General features: G+C 37.7%; 2 protein-coding genes across 4 annotated transcripts; both read left to right on the forward strand.

Annotated features, from left to right (window-relative positions):
- Window positions 1-1,323: 1,323 nt before the first annotated feature.
- On the forward strand, window positions 1,324-12,770 carry LOC126620520 (U-box domain-containing protein 33-like). 2 transcript variants are annotated; one of them, XM_050288798.1, is made up of 9 exons: window positions 1,324-2,406; window positions 2,735-2,856; window positions 3,142-3,263; window positions 3,727-3,837; window positions 4,083-4,533; window positions 4,677-4,814; window positions 10,153-10,680; window positions 11,443-12,207; window positions 12,381-12,770. In XM_050288798.1, exons 1-9 carry the CDS (start codon window positions 2,118-2,120, stop codon window positions 12,561-12,563), a joined length of 2,709 nt encoding a protein of 902 aa, XP_050144755.1. In that variant the 5' UTR covers window positions 1,324-2,117; the 3' UTR covers window positions 12,564-12,770. The 2 variants fall into 2 exon arrangements, with proteins under 2 accessions (XP_050144755.1, XP_050144756.1); XM_050288799.1 differs by having other exon boundaries at window positions 1,326-2,406; window positions 3,733-3,837.
- Window positions 12,771-17,024: 4,254 nt separating this feature from the next.
- On the forward strand, window positions 17,025-24,328 carry LOC126619845 (signal peptide peptidase-like 4). Of its 2 annotated transcripts, none has more exons than XM_050288268.1 (14): window positions 17,025-17,340; window positions 19,391-19,549; window positions 19,698-19,809; window positions 20,037-20,156; window positions 20,322-20,473; window positions 20,596-20,778; window positions 20,913-20,947; window positions 21,204-21,360; window positions 22,416-22,469; window positions 22,784-22,876; window positions 23,002-23,144; window positions 23,446-23,516; window positions 23,742-23,825; window positions 23,965-24,328. In XM_050288268.1, exons 1-14 carry the CDS (start codon window positions 17,206-17,208, stop codon window positions 24,078-24,080), a joined length of 1,614 nt encoding a protein of 537 aa, XP_050144225.1. In that variant the 5' UTR covers window positions 17,025-17,205; the 3' UTR covers window positions 24,081-24,328. The 2 variants fall into 2 exon arrangements, with proteins under 2 accessions (XP_050144225.1, XP_050144221.1); XM_050288264.1 differs by having other exon boundaries at window positions 17,027-17,340; window positions 21,198-21,360.
- The last annotated feature ends 1,382 nt before the right edge of the window (window positions 24,329-25,710 follow it).

Here is a 25,710-nt window from a genome sequence, read left to right on the forward strand (position 1 = left end):
CGACGCATTAGGTTCAGGAGAAAGACGGGGTAAGGTTGTTAATATAAAAGTTTTATTAATTGGTATTGTTCACATGCCTTTTATGAATTAAAAAAAAAGTTTTTTTTATTTAATAAACACAAGTTTAGCCTCAACTTTTTAAAAAAGCTGCTTTTAAAAATCTTCAAACAACACCAAACCTGCCTTTAGATTAAGTTAGATTATAGATTGAATTAAAAACATAGTAACATGGATAGACTGTATGGAATGTGGTTATGAAAGCTCCCTTTTGAGTGAGGATCTTTGCCAGATTCTCAAATCACAATCGTTCATCGTACATCGTGCGATCAGAAATCATTGTAAATTTTTTTATTTAAAATTGAATATAAATAGTACTTGACAAAAACTGATCAACGATGTACGATGAACAGATGTAATTAAAGGATCCCTAAATCTTATTAGACGAGATCCTCTCTTCTCCTGTTTAAGCAATCCAAATGTCATGCACCATGTCAGTGTCAAAGTATCAAATAATATTCTCAGTTGTCATAATCAAGTAACGCAAACTAATTAAACATTTTCGTACTATTTTGTCCTCAATATTTTGTATTTGTTATCATCATAATTAATTAACGCGCAAACCAGCTGGACTTGTACTTTCTTGTTCTAGTTAACCAAGATGTTAACGCAGCAGTAAAACACAAGTGCAAAAGGACGATTCATGATCCAAATTTTAGCTATGTAGCGTCGAATAATCGGTTTTTTAATTATTAATTTAATCCCAATATATTAAGTTGGGTGATGTAGATCGGAAAATGTGTGAGAATATTAGGAAGAGATGGAGGAGGAAGGTGCTGAATGAGTACAGTTACTGCAGTTGGCGGTGGAACCGATGGAGTGGCTCCAAATGGCGCGGATAAAGGCCGTACGCGACGGTTTCAATGGAGAATATGCGACATATTCATTCCGCTGCATTACGGCCAACAGTTCCTCGTACGTGTTGACTCTGAATATTATATTGAGAATAAAAATAATAGTTTTATCACCTCCGTGTATTATTATTTGTACCATCTTTCTAATCAATGTGAAGTATATGCGATGACGAGCCCGATATGGAACAAATAGATGGTCATTATACCATTACTCTATTGAGAATGGAAATGTTAAGAAGAATATCTCAAAAGTGAAATTATCTATGAACTCTCTACCACCTCATTTCTTCTGTATTCTCATACCAACATTATAAAACTTTATGATAAAAACATGAGGTAACGAAGACTCGTTCCACTTTCAAACATTCTCCATAGCATTTCTCCATTAAGAAACGTCAAGGGGAATCTCTGAAAAATGGGCTGCTTGTTACATTTTCATGAAGCTGCTTGTCATTCCAAAGTTGTTTATTTGAGTTGAGTGTTTGCTTGTTTAATTATTATTTTACAATTGCGTCTAAAATTTCATACAACTTTAATTATCTCGTCCAGGGGCAAACAGCACCATTAAACTACCGCACCGGATGATGTCTGTAATTTGCCCTTTTATTTAGTGGGAGTCGGTTTCAAACTGTACAACCATCAAGCTTAAGACAATCAATCCCTTTTAGACGACCTAATCAGATGGATTGAGAGAGAATTTCAAGATTCAAGAACCATCATCCCTTTGTGTTTTCCCAATCATCCTTTTCCATTTCGAGTCCTTTTGGTTCACTTTAGGTAGTGGAAGTCGTGGAAAGTAGAATTCCGCTTTCTGGGCGTGGGTGTTCTGTGCTGTAGAGCTTTCTGAGTTGGGGAACAAGTTCTGTTTTGTAGATTGGAGGGGCGATTTCTTGGTTGAATTGGTTAGATTTGAGGTCTGGAAGGGAAAATATGAATTGGGTTGTCTGAGATTTTGGTTCATTTCTTGATTTGGAGAAGATATAGGTGAACTGGGTGGAGTGTGATTTTGATAAATGGTTTTTCCAATTGAAGAGGAGAAATTGTAGAGAGAGAAAGTTGAGTGGGTAGAGTGAGAAAATGATGATCAAGTTCTAAAAGTTGAGGAAAGGGAGGGGTTTCAGAGGGAGAATGCAAAGTTTTGGAGAGAAATAGAGAGAGAAATTCATAGATTGGTTACTGGTATGAGGTTTTGAATAGCTCTTGGCCATGGCTGTAGTGAGTTCTGTGCCTGCAATTGGTCAACTGGCAGGGCGGATAAGCTACACTCATATATCAGAATACATGGCTCGCGGAGAGATTGTGGAGGAGCCGGTGGCAGTGCCGGTGGCGGTGCCAGCGGAGCCACGGATGATCGAAGATATGATCTATGTTGCAGTGGGAAAAGACGTTAAAGAAAGCAAATCAACTCTGGAGTGGGCGGTACATAATTCTGGAGGGAAGAAAATCTGCTTAGTTCATGTTCACCAGCCTGCTCAGATGATTCCTTTGAGTTTGAGTAAGTGGGTCGTCACACACATGTTTAGTTTGATAAATGTTGTAACTTGTTTAACTCACAATTAGTAGCTTGATAATGCCTTATCTGCCGAGGACCATGGTTTTCGGTTTGATGGGCAGCACGAGCAATTCGGTGGTAAATTAGCCAAAAAATTGAACAAGAGTAGAGAAGTATATATATATAAACTCCGGAAACTAGTCACAATCAAATGCTTCATTGTCTGGCTGGGGCTTGGATCAGATAGTTTGTATAACAAAGTTTCTATTTTGTCATTCTGTCTTAGGATTTCCGACTGGATCTAATTTTCTGCTGTTTTCTTCATTTGCAGTGGGGACGAAGTTCCCAGCAAGCTCACTCACGAACCAGCAAGTCAGAGTGCACAGAGAAACTGAAAGGCAACACATGAATAAGATCCTTGATGATTACATTCGTATTTGTCTCCAAATGGGGGTATTTCCTCCGTCTCTACCTTTGCTTTCCTTTTCCTTTTTCTTTCTTGTACAAAATAGAGTAATTTCTATAATATAAAAGAAAATTGATAAATATATGACAGGATATGAAGTTAAATGATAGTTCTTATGAAGTTGGTAAATCTTAGAAGAAAATAATGCTTTCTTATATTATCTTAAAGCGAAATGAAAACTTAGATTTTTGTTACTTGAGTAGTTCCCTTTCAGATGCTTTGTAAAATTGCCAAACTTTCTGACATATTTCGCTGTTGACTGTTTGATGTAGGTTCGGGTAGAAAAGCTACATATTGAAATGGACTGTATTGAGAAGGGAATTGTGGAACTCATCTCTCAGCATGGGATCAGGAAACTTGTTATGGGAGCAGCAGCAGACAAGCACCATTCAAAGTATCACATAACAACTATTCTCATATGCCTGTTTGTCAGTTTTAGTTCTACGAACATGTCCAAATATTTAATTACCCCGGATGTGTTTGAATGAAGCATTTGTGTTCATCCAACATAGATATGTGGGTTCTGACTCTACGTGCTCTAGGATGAATTGTTAGTTCAGTCACGAACGAGACTAATGCATTATAAAGCCGCATGCTGAAAATTAAATTACTGTAAATGTTAACAGAAGGCTTGATAAAATATGTGAACGTTAACTAGACATGCCTGTTTGTCATTGTAGCATCTTACACTATTGCCTCTGCCCCATATAATTGTTTGGTTAATTAGATTCCAATTCCCTTCTGAGTAGATGAGTATTTTTCTTTCCCCTTATGATGGAGTTCCCAATAGAAGAGTTTATTTGTTTACCGACGCAGTTTTTGTGCGTGTAAAAATATTATTCACTCACAATTTAAAGTTGCAGGAAAATGATTGACCTCAAGTCCAAGAAAGCCAAATATGTCCGCCAACAAGCCCCTGTTTCCTGTCATATACAATTTATTTGCAAGGGGCACCCTATACGCACCAGGTTTACTTGAACTTCTTAGAAAATCAAATTGAAATATTGAAGAAAAAGGTTTTCGTGAAACTTCTGTTATTTATCTTTCTATTCAGAAAATCCGTGCTTCAAAACAACCATATGGTTTTTAATTGTTTGCATAATGGTGATTATAATTATAAATTTCTTCTCAACATCTCATTTTCTCTTAAATCATGAACTGTTGCTTGATTTTGATGATCATGACTACTAATGCATATACCATGATAAAATAGGGAAGGAAATTCAGATGGAGTTGATACAGAGGTTCCATTGCTGCGACCAAGTCCAATGGAACAGCCACCGCACCCCTTTAGATCACAATCTGATACAATGGAGCGGACTAATCGAGTGAAACTCACCAATCCAGCTCAAGATTTCTTCCGCAGGGCAAGCTCGGTAAATATGCAGAAATATGGAGGCGGGACAACAGATGCTACTTCCACAGATGGTACTGAAGCGTTTTCAACTCCAAGAAATAGGTTCGAACCGGGAGCATGTCCTGAGGAATTAGATCAGGTAATAAGGAGGAGTGTTTCAGGATATTCAACAGGCTCTTCTACTGGATTGGGTGATTTCACTTTGATTCATTGTGATAGAGTTGAGGGAAGTGAAAATGGGTCAAGTAACTCATGCAGACTTCCTCATTCTAAAGATCTTAATCATTCATCCCCTCCCAGTGTATTGGTAAGCGCAAACTATCCCTTTTGGGTGAACAATCTACATGGTTCACGTGCTGAATTTGAATTTTGAAACTATCGATTAGTACATCAACTGCCACCTTAGAAGGAATTAACTGAGTTAATTTTAAAACCTTGATGGTCTAACAGGATGGAAATGTAGATGATACTCTGTATGATCATCTTGAACAAGTGATGATAGAGGCTGAAAATGCAAAGAGAGACGCATTTCAGGAGGGAATCAGGCGTGGGAAAGCTGAAAAAGATGCCATTGATGCTATAAGGAGGGTAAAGATTTTCTTCTCTAGTTGGCACTTCTTTTTACCTTTTCCATTTCCCCCCAAACATGAATTACACAAGTTTATCTTTTCATGTCTTCTTTATTCCAATACTTACACTACCTTACATAGATGGTAAATTGTTCATCAAAGAAGGTTATATCTAGAATTGGCTACATGCAATTGACTATGATAGAACTCGATTATCTAAGATGAGAATATGAGTATGAGCATGATCCTCTACAACAACAACAACAACAAAGCCTTTTCCCACTAAGTGGGGTCGGCTATATGAATCCTAGAACGCCATTGCGCTCGGTTTTGTGTCATGTCCTCCGTTAGATCCAAGTACTCTAAGTCTTTTCTTAGAGTCTCTTCCAAAGTTGTCCTAGGTCTTCCTCTACCCCTTCGGCCCTGAACCTCTGTCCCGTAGTCACATCTTCGAACCGGAGCGTCAGTCGGCCTTCTTTGCACATGTTCAAAATCACCGGAGCCGATTTTCTCTCATATTTCCTACAATTTCGGCTACTCCTACTTTACCTCGGATATCCTCATTCCCAATCTTATCCTTTCTCGTGTGCCCACACATCCCACGAAGCATCCTCATCTCCGCTACACCCATTTTGTGTACGTGTTGATGCTTCACCACCCAACATTCTGTGCCATACAACATCGCTAGCCTTATTGCCGTCCTATAAAATTTTCCCTTGAGCTTCGGTGGCCTACGACGGTCACACAACACGCCGGATGCACTCTTTCCATCCAGCTCGTATTCTATGGTTGAGATCTCCATCTAATTCTCCGTTCTCTTGCAAGATAGATCCTAGGTAGCGAAAACGATTGCTTTTTGTGATCTTCGCTAGATTGCTCCGGTCATTAGTGTGGATAAGTATATAAATGGATAGAGATAGGAAAGCAAACACAAGATGTACGTGGTTCACCCAGATTGGCTACGTCCACGGAATAGAAGAGTTCTCATTAATTGTGAAGGGTTTACACAAGTACATAGGTTCAAGCTCTCATTTAGTGAGTACAAGTGAATGATTTAGTACAAATGACATTAGGAAATATTGTGGGAGAATGATCTCGTAGTCACGAAACTTCTAAGTATCGGAGTGTGGTGTCGTCTTGACTTGCCTTATCTGTCTCATAGGTAGATGTGGCATCTTCTCTGGAAGTACTCTTCCTCCATCCAGGGGTGGTATCTTTAACTGGTGGAGATGCACAAGGTAATGTATCAATTTCACTTGAAGCTTACTTGTAGTTTCAGGCTTGGTCAAGCGCGATACAAACCATGTAGTAGGAGTCCCCCAAGTCGCCGAGCTAGGGGGTCTGCTGAAAGAGGTGACAGACAAGGTAAGCAATCAGAGCTCCGACTGATTGTTCACCTTCTCCCCATCTTGCAGCAGCATGAAGGATAAAGAGAAGAAAAATGAGAAGAGATGATATGAGATACTTTTGCTTTTGAAGAAGTAACTTTCCACAGGCTTATTCTTGAACTGAGCTGGAGGGTTTTCTGGTTTCCTCCAGAGTATAAGGCCGACTGAAGAATTTGAGGGTCAAAACAAGTCCATCAAATCTAGAGTACGTTCCACCCTGCTGATATGGGATACTTTTGCTTTTGACAGAGTAATGAATGTATCGGCACGTGTGCTGTTACGCTTGTCTCCACATGCTTCCTTGTATCCTTCGCACTTGCCCTATCTGTTCCTCAAGCAGATGCGGAATCTTCCCTGGAAACATAAGATGTTGAAGATGAGTACTCGAGAGCAATGCCAGGTAAGTAATCAGGTAAGGGGTTCCAGGCAGTCAGTTCCTGGCTGGAAGCTTGATTCCAAGTGCTGACTGATTGCTCTCTTTCTCCTTGTCTTGCAGGTAAAAACAAGGCCAAAAGAAAAGACAGGGAAAAAGCATGATATGGGATACTCTTGCTTTTAACCCTGATGATATGAGATATTCTTGCTCTAGTATAGCTTGTTTGCAGAGGTATTATCGGGGGGAAAGAAAGCTGAATATTTCGAAAGGCTTCGTTGGGAGTGCCCTCTCAGATATGATGAAGGGTTGAGCATTTTTGCAGGTCTGCCTGTCCGTTGGGGATGGAGGTCGACATATATAGGAGTCTCCCTAACAACAAGTAGTAATGCTATTCCTTTACCCTGCTTGGTCATAGCACAGTAGTGGGAGCTGCCAGTTTCACATGTTTTAACTCTGTCAGAGCACTTTGAAAAAGTGGTCTGTGGTATCTGGCTCTCGAGATTCGGAGAACGATGCCTCTTCGATTTTTGAGAAAGCAATCATGCTGGGGGTATGACTCTCGAGATTCGGAGAGCAGTGTCTCTTCGATTTTTGAGGAAGTAATCATGTTGGGAGTCTGGCTCTCGAGATTCGGAGGGCGGTGCCTCTTCGATTTTGGAGCAAGCAATCTTGTTGGGAGTGTTGTCTCGAATGTGAGTAAAGGTTGGGCATGTTTGCTAGTCTACCTTGCCACGAAGCACAAAGGTTGACACATAGGGACTTTCCAATTATCCAGCAATGGTACTGTTCCTTTACCCTCTCTTCGATTTTGAGAAAGTAGTCATGTTGGGAGTCTGGCTCTCGAGATTCGGAGGACGGTGCCTCTTCGATTTTGGAGCAAGCAATCTTATTGGGAGTGTTTTCTCGAATGTGAGTAAAGGTTGGGCATGTTTGCTAGTCTACCTTGCCACGAAGCACAGAGGTTGACACACAGGGACTTTCCAATTATCCAGCAGTGGTACTGTTCCTTTACAGTTGTGGGTAATAATATGGTAGCTAGACCTTCAAAATTTATGTGTCTAAACTTTTGTTAGTGCTGTTTCTTTGCTATTCTTTTACCTTTCTTGGTCAGAGCGATGTAGTGGGAGCTGCAAGCTTCACGTGCTCAACTTTGGCAGAGAACTTTGGCAAAGTTATTTGTGGTACCCATGAGCTATTGTTGCGTGTGGGAAGTGGGTGATTGAACAGTAAGATTCATGTGCTTTCTACTTCACCAGAAGTCTTCGACAGAATGCCCATAATTTCTGCAAAGCTGAGTGTGCGTGTGACAGGTGCTGACAAGGCTAGAAAAGTAGGTGCCTCTTCGATGTCTGAGATCGGCCCTCGTGGTCTCTGAGCAGCCCAGCTTTTGAGAAAGCGAGCGCCTCTTCGATTGATTCGGAGAACGATGCCTCATCGATTTTTGAGAAAGCAATCATGCTGGGGGTCTGGCTCTCGAGATTCGAGGAGCAGTGTCTCTTCGATTTTTGAGAAAGTAATCATGTTGGGAGTCTGGCTCTCGAGATTCGGAGGGCGGTGCCTCTTCGATTTTGGAGTAAGCAATCTTGTTGGGAGTGTTTTCTCGAATGTGAGTAAAGGTTGGGCATGTTTGCTAGTCTACCTTGCCACGAAGCACAGAGGTTGACACACAGGGACTTTCCAATTATCCAGCAATGGTACTGTTCCTTTACCCTCTCTTCGATTTTTAAGAAAGTAGTCATGTTGGGAGTCTGGCTCTCGAGATTCGGAGGACGGTGCCTCTTCGATTTTGGAGCAAGCAATCTTATTGGGAGTGTTTTCTCGAATGTGAGTAAAGGTTGGGCATGTTTGCTAGTCTACCTTGCCACGAAGCACAGAGGTTGACACACAGGGACTTTCCAATTATCCAGCAGTGGTACTGTTCCTTTACCCTTGTGGGTAATAATATGGTAGCTAGACCTTCAAAATTTATGGGTCTAAACTTTGTTAGTGCTGTTTCTTTGCTATTCTTTTACCCTTCTTGGTCAGAGCGATGTAGTGGGAGCTGCAAGCTTCACGTGCTCAACTTTGGCAAAGTTATCTGTGGTACCCATGAGCTATTGTTGCGTGTGGGAAGTGGGTGATTGAACAGTAAGATTCATGTGTTTTCTACTTCCCCAGAAGTCTTTGACAGAATGCCCATAATTTCCGCAAAACTGAGTGTGCGTGTGACAGGTGCTGACAAGGCTGGAAAAGGCTTGAAAAGTAGGTGCCTCTTCGATTTCTGAGATCGGCCCTCGTAGTCTCTGGGGAGCCCAGCTTTTGAGAAAGCGAGCGCCTCTTCGATTTTTGAGATCGGCCTTCGTGGTCTTTGAGCAGCCCAACTTTTGAGAAAGCAAACGCCTCTTCGATTTCTGAGATCAACCCTCGTGATCTCTAAGCAGCCCAGCTTTTGAGAAAGCAAACGCCTCTTCGATTTCTGAGCAGGCGCCTCTTCGATTTCTGAAGCTTCGTCGAGTGCAGATTTTTATAGGGGCTGGCATTAAGTTCCAAAGCACACTTGAATCTCCACCAGTAGAAGCTTCATTCTTGCACTTCTAAGATCTTGATTTGTCCGACCTCTTCTCTCTTCAACACCTTTGAAAATGTCTGGCCCCTCCGACCGTCGTTTTGACTTGAACCTTGTTGAAGAGGCAGCCCCGCCTTCTCCAGACAACATATGGCGCCCATCCTTCGTCTCCCCTACTGGTCCTCTTACCGTTGGGGATTCCGTGATGAAGAATGATATGACCGCTGCGGTGGTGGCCAGGAACCTTCTCACTCCCAAAGATAACAGACTACTTTCCAAACGGTCTGATGAGTTAACTGTTAAGGATTCGCTGGCTCTCAGTGTTCAGTGTGCAGGTTCTGTGTCTAATATGGCCCAACGCCTATTTGCTCGAACCCGCCAAGTTGAATCATTGGCGGCTGAAGTGATGAGTCTCAAACAGGAGATTAGAGGGCTCAAGCATGAGAATAAACAGTTGCACCGGCTCGCACATGACTATGCTACAAACATGAAGAGGAAGCTTGACCAGATGAAGGAAACTGATGGTCAGGTTTTACTTGATCATCAGAGATTTGTGGGTTTGTTCCAAAGGCATTTATTGCCTTCGTCTTCTGGGGCTGTACCGCGTAATGAAGCTCCAAATGATCAACCTCTGATGCCTCCTCCTTCTAGGGTTCTGTCCAGTACTGAGGCTCCAAATGATCCCCCTCCGGTGCCTTCTCTTTCTGGGGCTCTACCGACTGCTGAGACTTCTCCAAAGCAACCTTTGTGAAGGCTCCCTCTTGTGTGCTTATTTTGACTCATGTATATGTACATATTTGTAGCTTATCGGGGATATCAATAAATAAGCTTTCCTTCATTTCAACGTATTGTGTTAAATACACCAAAGCCTTCCTTCATGATCCTCTGCATGAAATTATTCCTAGTGGCTTGGCACCGCATTAAACTGCATAACATTATTGGTAACATGTAATTAGGAAAAGGAAACATAATAAGTTCCATGATCTCTGTTCTGTTTTCATAGCCGAAAACTCCATAAACAGAAAATTGTGAATTGTTCCATTCACAGGCTAAAGCATCAGAGGTCTTATATAATGAGGAGTTGAGACAAAGGAAAGAAATGGAAGAAGAACTGGCAAAAGAGAGACAAGAACTTGAAAAGATGAAGAAGCGACGAGATGAAGTCATGGAAGAATTACGGGCTGCCCTAGATCAGAAATCACTACTTGAGAGTCAAATTGCAGAGTCTGATCAGATGGTCATGAGCTTGGAGCAGAAGATTATCTCGGCTGTGGAACTTTTAAAAAATTACAAAAGAGAACGCGATGAGTTGCATGTGGAACGTGACAATGCACTTAGAGAAGCTGAGGAGCTGAGGGAAAAACAAGGAGAAGCCTCAAGTTCACACATACCTCAGTTCTTCTCTGAGTTCTCATTTGCAGAGATTGAAGAAGCAACTCAAAACTTTAACCCATCATTGAAGATTGGAGAAGGGGGTTATGGGAGCATTTTTAAAGGTTCCCTACGTCACACTCAGGTGGCTATAAAAACTTTAAATGCTCATAGTAAGCAAGGCCCCTCTGAGTTTCAGCAAGAGGTATGATAATCTGAATATTTTCTACACCTCATAAAGCTGAATTGATTTATAAAAGCATTGAGCTACTGCAGTAATTTACTATTAAGGTTTGAGTGAAATTTAATAAGCAGGAGTCTAATTGTTGCTTACTATATGTACCCACAATTCCACATGCTAAGAACATATTGGGGTAGTTTCTGGGTTGATGCCTTAAATAGGTTAACTTACTGATTTATAGATTATCCAGTGGACTAGCCAAAAAAACTAAACCTTAATCAGGGTGTATTCGTATTTCTTTGATACAATATTTTAGAGGCCGTGGAATTATGGCTTATATTTTTTTAGTTTTTAAGGGGCAAGGTATGTGGATGAATGAGGGGGAGATGATGAAGTTGAGAAAGAAACGAGTGAGATTCAAAGAACTGAAAACTACGCTAATTATTAATGGTTTTAATAAGTTTTCAGTCTTTTCTTGATAACCCATTATATATATTTTCTTTCCTCTCCTATACTATCACCTGTCCTCTCCTCTCTTTTTTTGCTTTTCTATCTTTACCATGTAACTTTAGAGTCAATAGCATGTAATGGCATCGAGAAGTCAAAAATTGGGGTTGTGAAATCTTTTAGATTTTTCTGCTTTTTGGAGGCTGGAACGTTCAATTTTTTTTTGCAGTTTTTTACTTTGTCTTGTTTACAAATAATATATTTTACAACTTAAATTGGAAGAAGAAACCGCTTGGAAAGAACTTCATTTCGTCATTAAATTTAGTTGAACCTTCTCAGGTGGATGTATTGAGTAAGTTACGACACCAAAATCTTATCACGCTCATTGGTGCCTGCCCAGAAGGTTGGACTCTGATCTATGAGTATCTCCCAAATGGAAGTCTTGAAGATCGACTCAGCTGCAAGGACAATACTTCCCCTTTGTCATGGCAAACTCGAATACGAATTGCCACAGAGTTGTGCTCCGTCCTAATCTTTCTCCATTCCAGTAAACCTCACAGCATAGTGCATGGTGACTTAAAACCTGCCAATATTCTCCTTGATACTAACTTTGTTAGCAAACTCAGTGACTTTGGAATCTGTCGGCTGTTGCCTCGTGGGGAGAGTTCAAGCAACGACACAACGATCTGTTGGAGAACTGACCCAAAGGGCACTATCCCATACATCGATCCTGAGTTCTTCTCATCAGGAGAGCTTACAACAAAGTCAGATGTTTACTCATTTGGAATTATACTACTACAGTTGCTGACTGGGAAACAGGCTGTGAGGATAATAAAGGATGTGCAGGATGCATTAGATTCCGGAAAGTTGGAAATGCTCTTAGATCCCTTGGCTGGGGATTGGCCATTTGTACAGGCTGAACAGTTGGCTCGCTTGGCATTAAGGTGTTGTGAGATGAGCCGGAAGTTGAGGGCAGACCTTGTATCGGATGTCTGGAGGGTACTTGAACCCATGAGGGCTTCATGTGGTTGCTCATCATCATTCCGGTTGGGTACTGAAGAGCATTTCCAACCTCCTCCATATTTTATTTGTCCCATTTTCCAGGTAAGTTATGTTCATTATATATTGGATCAACATCGTCATAATCACTATGTTATTGACTGAGAAACACATGCACACGGGTTTATCAATCTACAAGGAACATAGTTTCTCGGTAATTTTCTTAATTGTGTTAAGAATTTCGTTAATTAACTGAAAATGTCGTTAATTAACTGCAGGAAGTCATGCAAGATCCGCATGTTGCAGCAGACGGTTATACTTATGAAGCAGAAGCTTTGAAAGGATGGTTGGACAGCGGTCACGACACTTCACCGATGACAAATCTGAAGCTTGAACACAAGAATCTCGTCCCCAACCGCGCTCTCCGTTCTGCAATTCAGGAGTGGCTGCAACAGCTTTGATCTCTTTCTCCTTTTGCTTGGATATTTTTGTTCAACATATATATTTGATAACAACATGCATAAATATAGGGTGTAAAGAAATTATGTGACTATTGTAATGTACAGAAGACCGCATGTTTTGCTTCAACACTTTTTCATACTTCTTGCTTGATCATGTATTTTTGACATTGATTGTGATCTATTCAACAAGATTATGATTACGGAAAACACTGTTTATAACAAAAACACTTTTTAACTTTTTTGGTTCAACGGTTTCATCCATCATTGTAAAAGCACTTGTAAACATGTTCTAAGGTCTCGCAGTACTTTTACATAAAAACGATTATTGACTTCAACTTTTCCTGCTAAACGTTTCAAATAAAGTTTAGTGTTATTCAAATACCCTTTTTTACTCTCACATACTCTTGTTAATTATTGTTCACTGATGTTCTTTAATTCATTCGACCCAATGTTAAAAAATTTAAAGGGAGTGTGAAAGTAAAGATTAGGGTGTGGATATAACCGTCGCCACTTTAAAAGTACTCGCAAACATGCTCTGGTATCTTGATAATCAAATGGGTCGTTGAGAGCAAAGGCCCAGTGGGGTTATGGCCCATCACATCTCCAACAAAAATAGAGTTAAGTCCACCACAAATACCTCATCTATACGCATGATCCCACCATTAAGTATGGCGGTATGTGTGGAGTAAAGGTGAGTTCGGTTTCATTCGGTTCAGTTTTTTTATCAAAATCGAAATTTTAGTTCGATTCGATTTTCTCTTGGTTTTTTTGTTTGGTTTTAGTTTTGGTTCGGTTTTGGTTTTTTTTTTAAAATTTAATTAATTAATTTTTTTAATTTTTTTAATCACATCTAAACATCTAATCTTAGCATTTCTCGAGTCTTGATAGTAATAAAAGCCAACCAGCTTTTATCTTTACCTCGTCTGTAATTAGGAACACCAAAACAAGCAATATGACAATGACTTTGATCTTGTCTTCGCTGTATACACTGCGGTAGTCCTATGTACTATGCCAATCAAATGGAGACATTTAGCAAAAAGCATCAGATGGACGTTAGATATTTTGAAAGGTTGGCAAATGAAGATTATCATGTCCTTGTAAATCTAAAGGTTTAAAGCATGAGAAAACATCAGAAGGAAGTTAGATATTTTGAAAGGTTGACAAATGAAGATTATCATGTCCTTGTAAATCTAAAGGTTCAAAGCATGAGAAAACATATTCGATTATTGCTAAAGAGTTGAAATTTGAAAGATTTGCACTAAAGAAGAAGATACCAGCTGGTTTTTCAAGAAGAATGCTAAGATCAATTTTCGGTTTTTGTTTTATTTATTATTTAAGAAGAATGCTAAGATTAGTTTAGAGACTTCGGTTGGGTTCAAATACTAACATAAAACGACATCATTTTAATTGTAAAATCATTCGGTTTGGTTCGGTAATATTTAATTTCTGAACTTCTAAAACCGAAACCGAACCAATAAAGTTTGATTTTCCTTTTTTAGGTTTTTGTTTTTCGGTGTCGGCTGGGTGTTCAGTCCCATTTTTTTTGGATTTCGGTTTTTTGAACCTACCCCTAGTGTGGAGAGCTGACCACGTAAAAGTGTAACCATAGTGCCAATTGAGTGCATTTTTGTTCACCATCCTTAAATGGTGGTGAATATTACCATGATATTAATTGACGCTAAATAAGTTTAAATCTCAAGATTTATATAATAGATAGATTAAATCAAGCTATTCCAACAGTCACAACCATTTAAGAGCATTTCTAACCCATGCCAATTAGCTGGCCAAAAATTGCCCAAGAGAAGGGAAAAAAGGCTCCAACACATGCCCAAAAGTCAAGCAGTTGAGTGGGCCCAACCCCACTTAGCACCTGACCTTGTGCCCAAGTGATATGACATCATGCTGACGTTAGCCAAATAAAAATCAGCAATCTGACATGACGAGGAAGAGTGGCACGTGGTTTTCACTGCCGTTGCTGTTCTCTTTTAACTGAGCTGCTTTCTATCTCTATCTCCTTCCTCTTCGACAACCTCGACCGATTCGATGATTTGTGGGATGGAGGCAATGATGGGATAAAGAGAGAGAGAGAGAGAGAGGGAGGTTTTGAGATGGAGATTGGGCAGAGACAAAGAGGGAGAGGATGAGGAAGAGGGTGATTCGGCGGAGATAAAGAGGGAGAGGAAGAGGATATGAAGAGGGATATTGGGCTGAGAAAAAGAGGGAGAGGAAGAGGAAGATTGGGTGGAAAAAAATAGAAGGGGTATAATTAATTTAAAATAATAGAAAGAGAAGATATAATTAATATAAAATAATATAATATTTTCTATTAATTGTTTTTAAAAATAGTTTTTTATTATTAATTGTAGACATAATTTATTTACAGAGTCGAACAACTACTATTCACTAAGACAATAATTGCCTTTATTGAATTGCCAAGGGCAACTATTTCTAAGGTGAAGGGCAACTATTTCTAAGGTGGGTAGAAAAAAAAAAGGATATGATTATTTATACACTCATTTTTATCTTCACACATCTTTATTTACGATTGATATTTTTTAATTCATTCGATTCGCAATTAAAAATTTAGAGAGATATATGAGAGATAAAAATAGATGTGCGAATAATATTATCCAAAAATAAGTCCCTGAATGTTTAACGAAAAAGAAATATTAGGGAGATTATCTTAAAATTATGACTTTTTATAAACTCTTTATTTTTTATATCAACACTATAAAACGATGCGCAAAAATATGTCTCCTTCGTATTTTCTCTTTAACTAAATATCAAATGAGGTGAAGCGTGCTACACGTGTTCAATTTCCACTGGTGGTACGACCAAAGGACAGAAGGAATAACAGTATTAGCGCTGAGTATGATCACATGCCCCCTTATGTACTGACACGTTGCTTAGTTTACGGTGAGCTTGCAGGTAGGGAATCTCTAGTCGGTAATAATTTATGCAGCCGTCTAATCTGTACGGTCCATACGGAGGTTTCAGACCCGTTCGGACGGTTATCAGTAACCTGTGAAGAAAAGTTCATATACCGTCCACGCGCTCTAGCATTCTCTTTCACGAGACATTGACGCTTTCTAATGTCAAACTAATAAAATAATAATAATAATAATAATAATACAAAAAATAATGATGATAATCACTTCTTAAATAATAGTATAGAGTACAGATAAACAATGATGCTATATTTGTAAAGTTTTTTTAATTTTTTATTTATTTTAAAGTTAATCATCTTGTACAGTAGTAGTGATGTTAGATTGGATCAGATATATTTTGACAGCTACTAATTAATAATTTAAACTCACCATTTGACATAAGTTGTTATTTAAAATAATGTCAAAGCCATACCAGACGAGTGTAAATTATGTTTTGATCGTTCGAGTATTACTACCCATTACCCCATCTAATCAATTTTTGTTCTTCAGACAAAACTAGAAAATAACAAAACTTACTCATTTGAAGTTGTGTGATGAGTACATAGAAAAATATACATGGTCGAACAACAAAGTATTTTCTAAAACTAGTATGAGTGATATTCATATAATATTAATCACTTGCCAAAACTCTTTAAACACGCTGGTACAACTAAAGTTGGTCACTAAGTGTAATGCTAGAGAGACTAAATGTGTAGATTAAAATTTGTAAATTAAATGACATGAAAGTTGATGAATACTAATTAACATGTTTTTTGTTTATTGATGACACATCATTTAATTTTCGAATTTAGGGGGTGTAGTCAAACTCGGATTTGAGAGGATTTTAAAAGACTTTAAAATCCTAGTGTAGTCAATTAAAAGATTTTAAAGGATTTTAGAATCCATTCAAATCTAGGTGTAGTTAATTAAAAGATTTTGAAGGATTTTAAAATCCATCCAAATCTAAGTGTATTAAAAAAATTAAGATTTTGGAGGATTTCAATAAGTTGTGGATTTTGTGGGATTTGAGAGCAAAAAATATATATAACCAAGACTAAAAAAATCCAACCTCACCCCCTAGGATTTCAAATCCTTCCACCACAATCCACCACAATGCATTCAAATTCTACAAAATTCATATGAATTTTGTAGGAGTCTTTATTCCTCTTAAATCATATAAAATCTAACACTTTTAAAATCTTAGTTTGACTGTACCCCTAAGTTACCTCGCATTAGCCGGTTACTAACTAAAACACAAAACTAAATCTCAGTCAAAGCCCAAACCCCAAGACAAATAAACTCTCATATCATACTTTTCAACTTTCTTTGCTCCAATCTCCACGGTCCACCGCTACAATTACCCCAGTCCACGAAAGGCGCGTGCGGCGCACGCCTCCACAGTGCCGGTGAGAAAGTCCACTTTCCACACCGCACTGCACAAGAGAGAACCGGTTCAACGGTTGCACGCCCACACTGCCAAACACCCAGAAACGACAACGCGGGAAACACAAAACGCAGACACCCTCGGCGATATTTCTCTCCCTCCCTTTTTCCCCATTCATTCCCTCACATTTTCCCTCATCATCTTCTTCTCTTCCTCCTCCTCCTCCTCTCCATCTCTGAAACCCTAAACCCCCTTCTGGATTTTTTCTGTGGAAAAATTAATTTTTTATTTTAATACATATTTTTTTTGCGTTTGGTTGGTGTGAATAGATATGGATTTACAGAGAGGTGTGTGGGTGGTGGTGGGAGTGCTGGTGGTTAGTCTAAGTCTCAGCTCAGCTGGGGACATTGTTCACCATGATGATATTGCTCCCAAGAGGCCTGGATGCAACAACAACTTCGTTCTGGTAATTTCACTGACTTTTTTGGACTTTGATTTTTGAGTTTAATTTTGATTTTCTGTTTTGTTGCTGAGAAAACTGGGGACGGAAAAGATGGAATTTTTCTTTGGGAACAATGCTTTGGGGGGGGGGACTAAGAAGCTCAATCTTGCTGTTTGGTTGCTGAGAAAATGGAGCTGGATAGAAAATTAATTGTGAATTTTCAACTGTTTTGGAGGTCGAAATGAGAGTTTAGTTTCGGTTTGAGTGGTGTGGTGGTCGAGTAGTACATAGTAGAGATATTGATTGTGTGATTTAAGTAATGAAAATAGAAGGAAAAAAAACTAGAATCTCTGTTTCTAAGTGTCAGGATTTGTGATCCTTTCGGGACCAAGAAGTTCGAGCTTGCTGTTTGGTTGCTGAGAAAATGGAGGAAGATTAGTGAAAATGAAATTAAATTGTGAATTGCCAACTGTTTTTGGAGTTGGAAATGAGAATTTAGCTTCGATTTTGTTGGCGTGGTGATCCGGTTGTTCAAGAATGGAAGATTAGGCTGACAAATTTCATACTTTTGTGCTCGGAAATTTGTTACACATTTAGGCAGCATTTTTTCGCTTATAAATCCCTAGTTAAGAAACAAAGTAAACAACAATTATAATGTCTGTTTGATTTTATTTTTACTCTTATAGAAAAATTATCTCTCGTCTTCTGTTTTCCTTAAGAAAGGAAAGATGTAGAGGAGGGACGATGAGTGACGATAGACAGCAGATAGAATTAGAATTAAAAATTTATTAGAATTGTTCTTAGTTCATTGTTTTGGTATTCGTTTTTTTGGTCAGTGATGCTGTCTTCCTTGTCTCTTCCTCGCATCTCTCAGTTCTATTCCCTTTCCCATCTCCCTCTTTCATCTCTCCGAATATCCTTAGTTTGGAAAAGAAAACACAACATAACAGAAACATTACCAGATGGGTGGTTAGATTTTAGGCAATACCTTTGAGTTAATAAATGTTACCATATCTTTTCAAGTTTTCATCTGGTTCTTTATCTGGTTTCTAAGGAAATAATCATGTAGGTTCCTTGAAAATTATAATTTTTACTAAGCCAATCGTTAGAAATTTTTTGGCTTAAATGTCAAAATGGTTTTATTCTATTGGCCAATTTAGTCCCTGTGTTTTTAATTTGGCCAAATTGGTCCCTGTGTTTACAGCTGTTAGCCAATTCAAGACAATTCGTTAAGGGACCGTTACAATTGGCATCTGCCATGCACGTGTGAGGACAAAACCGTAATTTTATGTACACCCACTAAACAGATATGATGCCTATCTTTAAAAATTGACACTTCGTTCAATTCACTTGAGTACTATGGGATTTAGGACATGTCAATTTTAACTGTCTTTTAACGGATTGTCTTGAATTGGCTAACGGATGTAAACACATGGACTAAATTGGCTGGTGGAGTAAAACACAGGGACCATTTTGACATTTAAGCCAAATTTTTTACCAGACTCGGCCAATCTTGAAATAGAAATTTTCATTAAGCATTTGTGAAAGCTTTTAATTTTTTTCTTTCTATTTAATGAATAAAATATCGATGCAATTATTATTATTTTAAATGCTTGGCGCAAAACTCAGTGCAGTGGTGTTCTAGGATTCATACAGTAGACCCCACTTAGTGGGATAAGGCTTTGTTGTTGTTGTTGTAGTTGTATTTCAAATGCTTTCTGGACATGTCTCTACTTTCAACGAAACCATGGAAGCATTTGAAATGATTTTGTACTTCTGTTTCCAAATAAATATTAAGCAATCTTCCAAAGCATTTAATGCCAAGAACTAATCTTCTATTTCTTTAGTTGCCACAACTTCAGTGGAAAATTCAATTCAGCTATGCATCTAAGATAGTATAATGGAATAGTTGAATTTGTTTTAGTTTTTGTTACCCTAGCTCTGTTATAGGTAGTCAAAGCAAATGTATCCTAGCTTGTAAGGGAGGCATTGCATTTTGTTTTCTTCCTTTATTTATATTGTGAATACAGCTTTGCCAATTGCCATGACATTTAAATCATGTTTTGGTCTATAGGTAAAGGTCCCAACTTGGATCAACGGCATAGAAGACGCTGAGTATGTCGGTGTTGGTGCTCGATTTGGACCTACCTTGGAATCAAAGGAAAAATATGCCACCAACACTAGAGTGGTTCTTGCGGACCCCCCTGATTGTTGTACCCAACCCAAGAATAAGGTAATACTTGATCAAAATTTTAAGTTCTATTGCTCAACTTACACTAGAGTTTCACAGCCATGAAAATTATGCATCTTCCTAATTAAAGTTGTAAGATATGCTTATTCATTTTGTGGGTTCATATTGTGGATTGTATGGATTTTTGTAGCTCACAAAAGAGGTCATTTTGGTGCACCGAGGAAATTGCAGTTTCACAACCAAGGCAAATATGGCTGAAGCTGCTAACGCTTCAGCCATCCTCATTATAAACAACCGCACAGGCAATTTTCTTTTCTTGATATAAAAAGCTATTAATCGTAGAGTAACTTTCTTCCTGATTAAGAATATTCAGTACAACCGTATGAGTTATAAGGGGAAAAATTATAGCAAGTGCAGAAAAAGATCTTACCATTATAAGGGTTGCTCACAGTTAAAGAAAAAAGGGGGTCAAAATAGATCACGTAAAATTAAGTTTCTGTTACATAAAGTACTGTTATCTGCCCTACAGAACTTTACAAGATGGTTTGTGAAAAAGATGAACCTGATGTCGAGATAGGCATACCAGCTGTTATGCTTCCCCAAGATGTTGGTGCAATCTTCGAAACTGATTTGAAGAACAACTCCATGGGTATGTTTTTCTTTCTCTGCTATAATATACACGTAACTGTTTATGGTTGGCCAAGCCTTCTCTTGTTAAGAAAAAAAAGTTAGTGTTTTTTTATTGTTATCCGCTATTATTCTAAGTGGTTTTTATTTTGTCTCTTATCATTGCCTCTGAAATCCCTCTCTTCAGTTTCTGTGCAGCTGTACTCCCCATTGCGTCCACTGGTAGATATTGCAGAAGTTTTTTTGTGGCTTATGGCCGTTGGTACCATCTTATTTGCTTCTTATTGGTCTGCGTGGAGTGCAAGGGAAGCAGCTATTGAGCATGAGAAGTTATTGAAGGTTATATTGTGATTCCAGAGCAGCTTTGTAATTTTTAGCAGTTAACTTACATGGGGCTTGCTTTCTGGGCAATTCACTAATTATTCTATCAAATCATATATGGTTTGGTGCTTTTTGTGCAGGATGCTTCCGATGATTCTTTACATATGGAAGTTGATCGTTCCAATGCTTTAGTGGAGATTAGCACCACAGCAGCAATCCTCTTTGTTGTGATTGCTTCATGCTTCTTGATTATGTTTTACAAACTTATGTCATTCTGGTTTGTGGAGATTCTGGTGGTTTTGTTTTGCATTGGTGGGATAGAGGTACATTCTCTTTTATATAATACAGACTTTGTCTCTATGATTAAACTTTTATTTAAGTGTAAATGAAATATTTAATTATTATGCATGCCTCTTCTGAGGTTAATGCTGAACCTAGCAGTCCCTTCTGTTTACAGGGCCTGCAGACTTGCTTGGTGACTTTTCTGTCATGGTATACTTCTTTTTTACTTTTGTTAGAATTTTTAAGGGAATGCATCTTATTATCTGTTGGTCAAACTACTTTTGTTTGATCTTTTCCTTATAGGGCTGTCTTTGCCCTCCAAGCCTAATTACTCCAGATTGTGATCTACTATGAATATGAAGAAAATAATTTGTTAAAAGCATAAATTTCACTTTGGAGCTGTTCCTTATATATATGTGAATGAGTTTTGGTAGTATGAAGCTGACAGAACCAAATATAGTTTCAGTCGGTTCAAACATGCTGGAGATTCATACGTTAGGCTGCCAATCTTTGGAGCTGTTTCATATCTGACACTAGCTGTTGCTCCCTTCTGCATAGCATTTGCTGTTTTGTGGGCAGTGTATCGCCGCATTTCATTTGCTTGGATCGGTCAAGATATCCTTGTAAGAAATTAATTCTCTTTTCTCAGTTTCATTTGCTTGGATCGGTCAAGTGCAATTTTGCTTCTGTATCTCCTAGTGTCATATTCAGCTCTTTTTTTTTTTTTTTTTCTTCTCTTTGTTTTGATTTTGGAGTAAGAGAGTCAAGCTGGTAATACTCTGATTAAAAAATAGTAGGTGACAGGGTCTAAAATCATACTTAAAAGTTAAAAATAGTCAGGGTATCATAAGAGAACTTTGAGAAGTATAACATCATGATTCATGGGAATTAGGAGTTTGCAAGTAAACACATGAACGATATTGTTGTATATTTTAGATTCAAAAAAAAAAATATTGTTGTATATTCTTATGGCATTTTACTCACACTTATGGAGGTTTCAAGGAAGCAAAACTATGTTATTAGTTCTGAAAACTGGGAAGTCTTTGTATCTGAAGAAGGGAAAAATTTCCATCACATAATTGATATAGCATTAACAAAGATCAGGACAAATCTCACCGTCTGCTTTGATGGACCTATCTTGTCCTTATGTTGCGGGCATTATTGTATTTTGTTATGTAAGACTCTTCAAGTCCACAAACCGTAAGTAGGCAAGTTCAACTGATGACCCATAAGGATTGATAGATTCTGTGCATGTTTCCTAAATTAATAATTTTGTTGCAGTATGTGTGTGCTACGCATGTAGGCAGATATCTGGAATTCTTGCTTCTGTACATGGCTTGTTCGTTTTTCTGTTTTCAATCTTGCCTTTTTAACTTATTACTTAGTTTGCTCTTATTAGCAATTTGAGATTTTATCCAAAAATTTTAGTATTTATATTTATCTAAATATGTTACGTGCTGATTTCGGTGGGTCCTTTTTCTACAAATATGCTACTTGTTGATTACTACTGAAGAAAGGCATCCTATAATTGGACTGCCCATTTTGTCATACATTATCTTTTGCATATTTCTATTATGAATCCTGGACATTAATAGGTGCAATTTATCTTTCACTTTCAAAGTGATTTTGTAATCTCTAAAATGTTGGTAGATGCTAACTTGTGCTCATACAAAATCAGGGTATTGCACTGATAATCACAGTTCTTCAGATTGTTCGCGTACCGAATCTCAAGGTGATATTCAGAAACATTTTTTTTTCTTTTTCTTTTTTTTTCTGGTTCTTGTTGAGCAGAATATGAATTTTTAGTTGTTCATCAGTTATTTTGTTGCCTTATTTTGAAGATTTTATGTAAGAAATGCAAGGAGGTACTTAACTAACCTATATTGATATATTTTTTCTGGGTTAAGTAAATACTTAAATCCTTATCGTATACTTATTTTGTTGAGAAAAGATTGCACCAGAATTTTTTTATTTATTCACCTGGAAATCATGTCTTAACTTTTTTAGATTATTTAATAACTTTTCTCTTTTTCTCTAATTAATCAGGTTGGAACAGTTCTTCTGAGTTGTGCGTTTTTATACGACATCTTTTGGGTATTTGTTTCTAAGTGGTGGTTCCATGAGAGTGTAATGATAGTGGTGAGTAAATCGTAAGAACTCCCTTCCTTCCCTTCTGCCACCCTAAACAATGGTTGCTCTTTGACCATGGAGACGTGCCCCCCAAGTGATAGAGATTTAAATATAATCTTTTCACTTTTATACAGGTGGCTCGTGGTGATAAAAGTGGAGAGGACGGTATACCAATGCTACTGAAAATCCCACGGATGTTTGATCCTTGGGGTGGCTACAGCATCATCGGATTTGGTGATATTATCTTACCTGGACTGGTTGTAGCCTTTTCACTAAGGTCTGAAAAGAGATTCCAAATATATCTTTGAACATCCCTTTTTAAGTCCCTAGAATTGATCAGATACTGTGTTTCGATTCTGTTATGTCCTTTTCAAATTGTGTATACGGAAAGTGAAAACATGCTGAGATTGATTAGGTATTTCAGTTCTCGTGTTAGTCACATAGTCTGGATCAATTAATGATGAAAACCATGGGACTCATAATTAACAACATGAGAGCGGTATTACTACAAATGAGGGTTTATAATGTTGTACATTCAAAAGTTCATTAATCTGATTATTGTGTGGGTAACATTGCAGGTACGATTGGTTGGCGAATAAAAAGCTTCGAGCTGGTTACTTTGTGTGGGCAATGACCGCTTATGGTTTAGGTATGAAATGTGCTAATATTTGGGGCATTCTGCACATTTTGTTCTTTTTGCTAAAACAAGACATTCAGAAAATGCATCTGATTGGGATTGAGCTAGATTTAGAATTTTATCGGCATGGTGTTTTCTGTTTGCATATGGAAAATAAAAGTCGATGGATTCAATGATGTTTAGCGTAACTGGAAATTGCCTACTTACAATTGGCTGCTTGGCGTTTTCCAATTGCAGGTCTCCTTATCACATATGTGGCTTTGAACTTGATGGACGGCCATGGCCAACCCGCTTTGTTGTATATAGTTCCGTTCACACTTGGTAAGAGAAGCTTGGCTAATCTGCACTAACATCTATATTGCTAGAGCTCACTAGAATGGAACTACATTTCGCACTGAACGTTCATCGTGAAACAGAATCCACGAGCATCTATTGACATAAGCGAGTTGTATTTCTGCAGGTACCTTTATAACTTTGGGACACATGAGAGGGGATCTGAAAGTTCTGTGGACGAGAGGAGAACCGGAGAGGCCATGCCCGCACGTCCATCTGCAACCGCAACCCTCCTCTCAATAAAAACTAGGAAAGAAAGTAATAGTGTTACAGATTAGTACAGTAGTAACTCATAAAACCTCTTTACTTGTCATAGTTGTAGAGGATAGCAAATATTTACGAAGTTGTAACCATAAGATGATTTTTCAAGGATGAACTGATATAACAAGACACATTTATAACATCCGGATCGAATGATATATACATATTTTACATCTTTTGAAGGTGGGCCTCGCCAATCAAAGAGATGAACAATAAACGGAATTCAAATTTATCTCTCTCATTAGAGTAGATCTAACATTTGTATCTACGAGAAATGTAAAATGAGATTTAAATGTGGCTTTTATATCTCAAATTTGCATCTCCATTAGAGATTATAATTTTGTGACTGACGGGTTTGATACAATATTTATTCTACTTAAAGTAAATGTACATATGCTACTTAATACTACGGTCTGGTGGTATTCTTCTTCACTTGGAAGTGAGAGGTTTTAGGTTCGAATCTCGTGGATGGAAAATTCGATACCAAATTAGGTTGTCTATTGTGTGGCTTAGCTGAACTTCCCCTCCTTCTAGTGTAAAAATATCGATGTACTGAAAATTTTATACTAGAAACCCCTAAAAGATCTGGTAGAAACGTGTGTGTGTATATATATATATATATATATATATATATGTATGTATGTATGTATGTATGTATGTATAAAAAAGAAAAAAAAAGAAAAAAAAAAGGGAACTTTAACGAAAAGCACCCGGTACTGTTCACTTTAACGAAAAACCACATTTTTACACTAAAAAGTCAATCCTGATACTATTCACTTTACCCTTTATTTTGTCCTTATCATTAAAACTCAAAGTTTTCAAGCCCTTTTCATTAGTTTTCCTAAAAAAAAATTCCCCTCGAGAAGAGAAGTTCTTGTTGAAAGGAGAGCAATAATAGGAAGAATTTATACTAGAAAAGCCCTAAAGGATCTGTTAGAGACGTAAAAAAAAAAAATTATATATATATATATATATATATACACACATATGTATGTATGTATGTATAAAAAAGAAAAAAAATGAAAAAAAAAATTCCCCAGTAGAAGGGAAGTTAGTCTTGTTGAAAGGAGAGCAATAATAGGAAAATTTTATACTAGAAAAACCCTAAAATATCTGGTAGAAACGTAAATAACAAAAAAAATGAAAAACAAATTCCCTCAGAAAAGAGAAGTCAGTCTTGTTGAAAGGAGACCAATAATAGGAAAATTTTATACTAGAAAAACTCTAAAAGATTTGGTAGAAACTCTCATAGACGAAACAAATTCCTAAACAATTAATGACACAACCTAGTAAGGAATCCTTCTAGGCTTGGGAAATACATCATCTGTCTTGCCCGCCAATTTTGAGCTCGTTCCTCCTAAAAAATTCTGGAAAAAATAGGAAACTAATAGCTCTATTTCTAGCTTTCCAAACATATAATGTGTTTAGTTAAATAATAAACTAAATCAAAATGTGTCACACTATTATTTGCATACTTGTATTTTACGCATTTTCACTGTTTTTGTTTTGGTTAATATGAATAATACTTTTTCTAGTTTGTTTGGCATTCTATTTCAACTACGCTACAAAAAAATGTGCACTGACAAATAAATTACAAGTTGAGGTAATAAGA

The sequence above is a fragment of the Malus sylvestris genome, chromosome 1, assembly GCF_916048215.2.
Source record: "Malus sylvestris chromosome 1, drMalSylv7.2, whole genome shotgun sequence".
Lineage (NCBI taxonomy): Eukaryota > Viridiplantae > Streptophyta > Magnoliopsida > Rosales > Rosaceae > Malus > Malus sylvestris.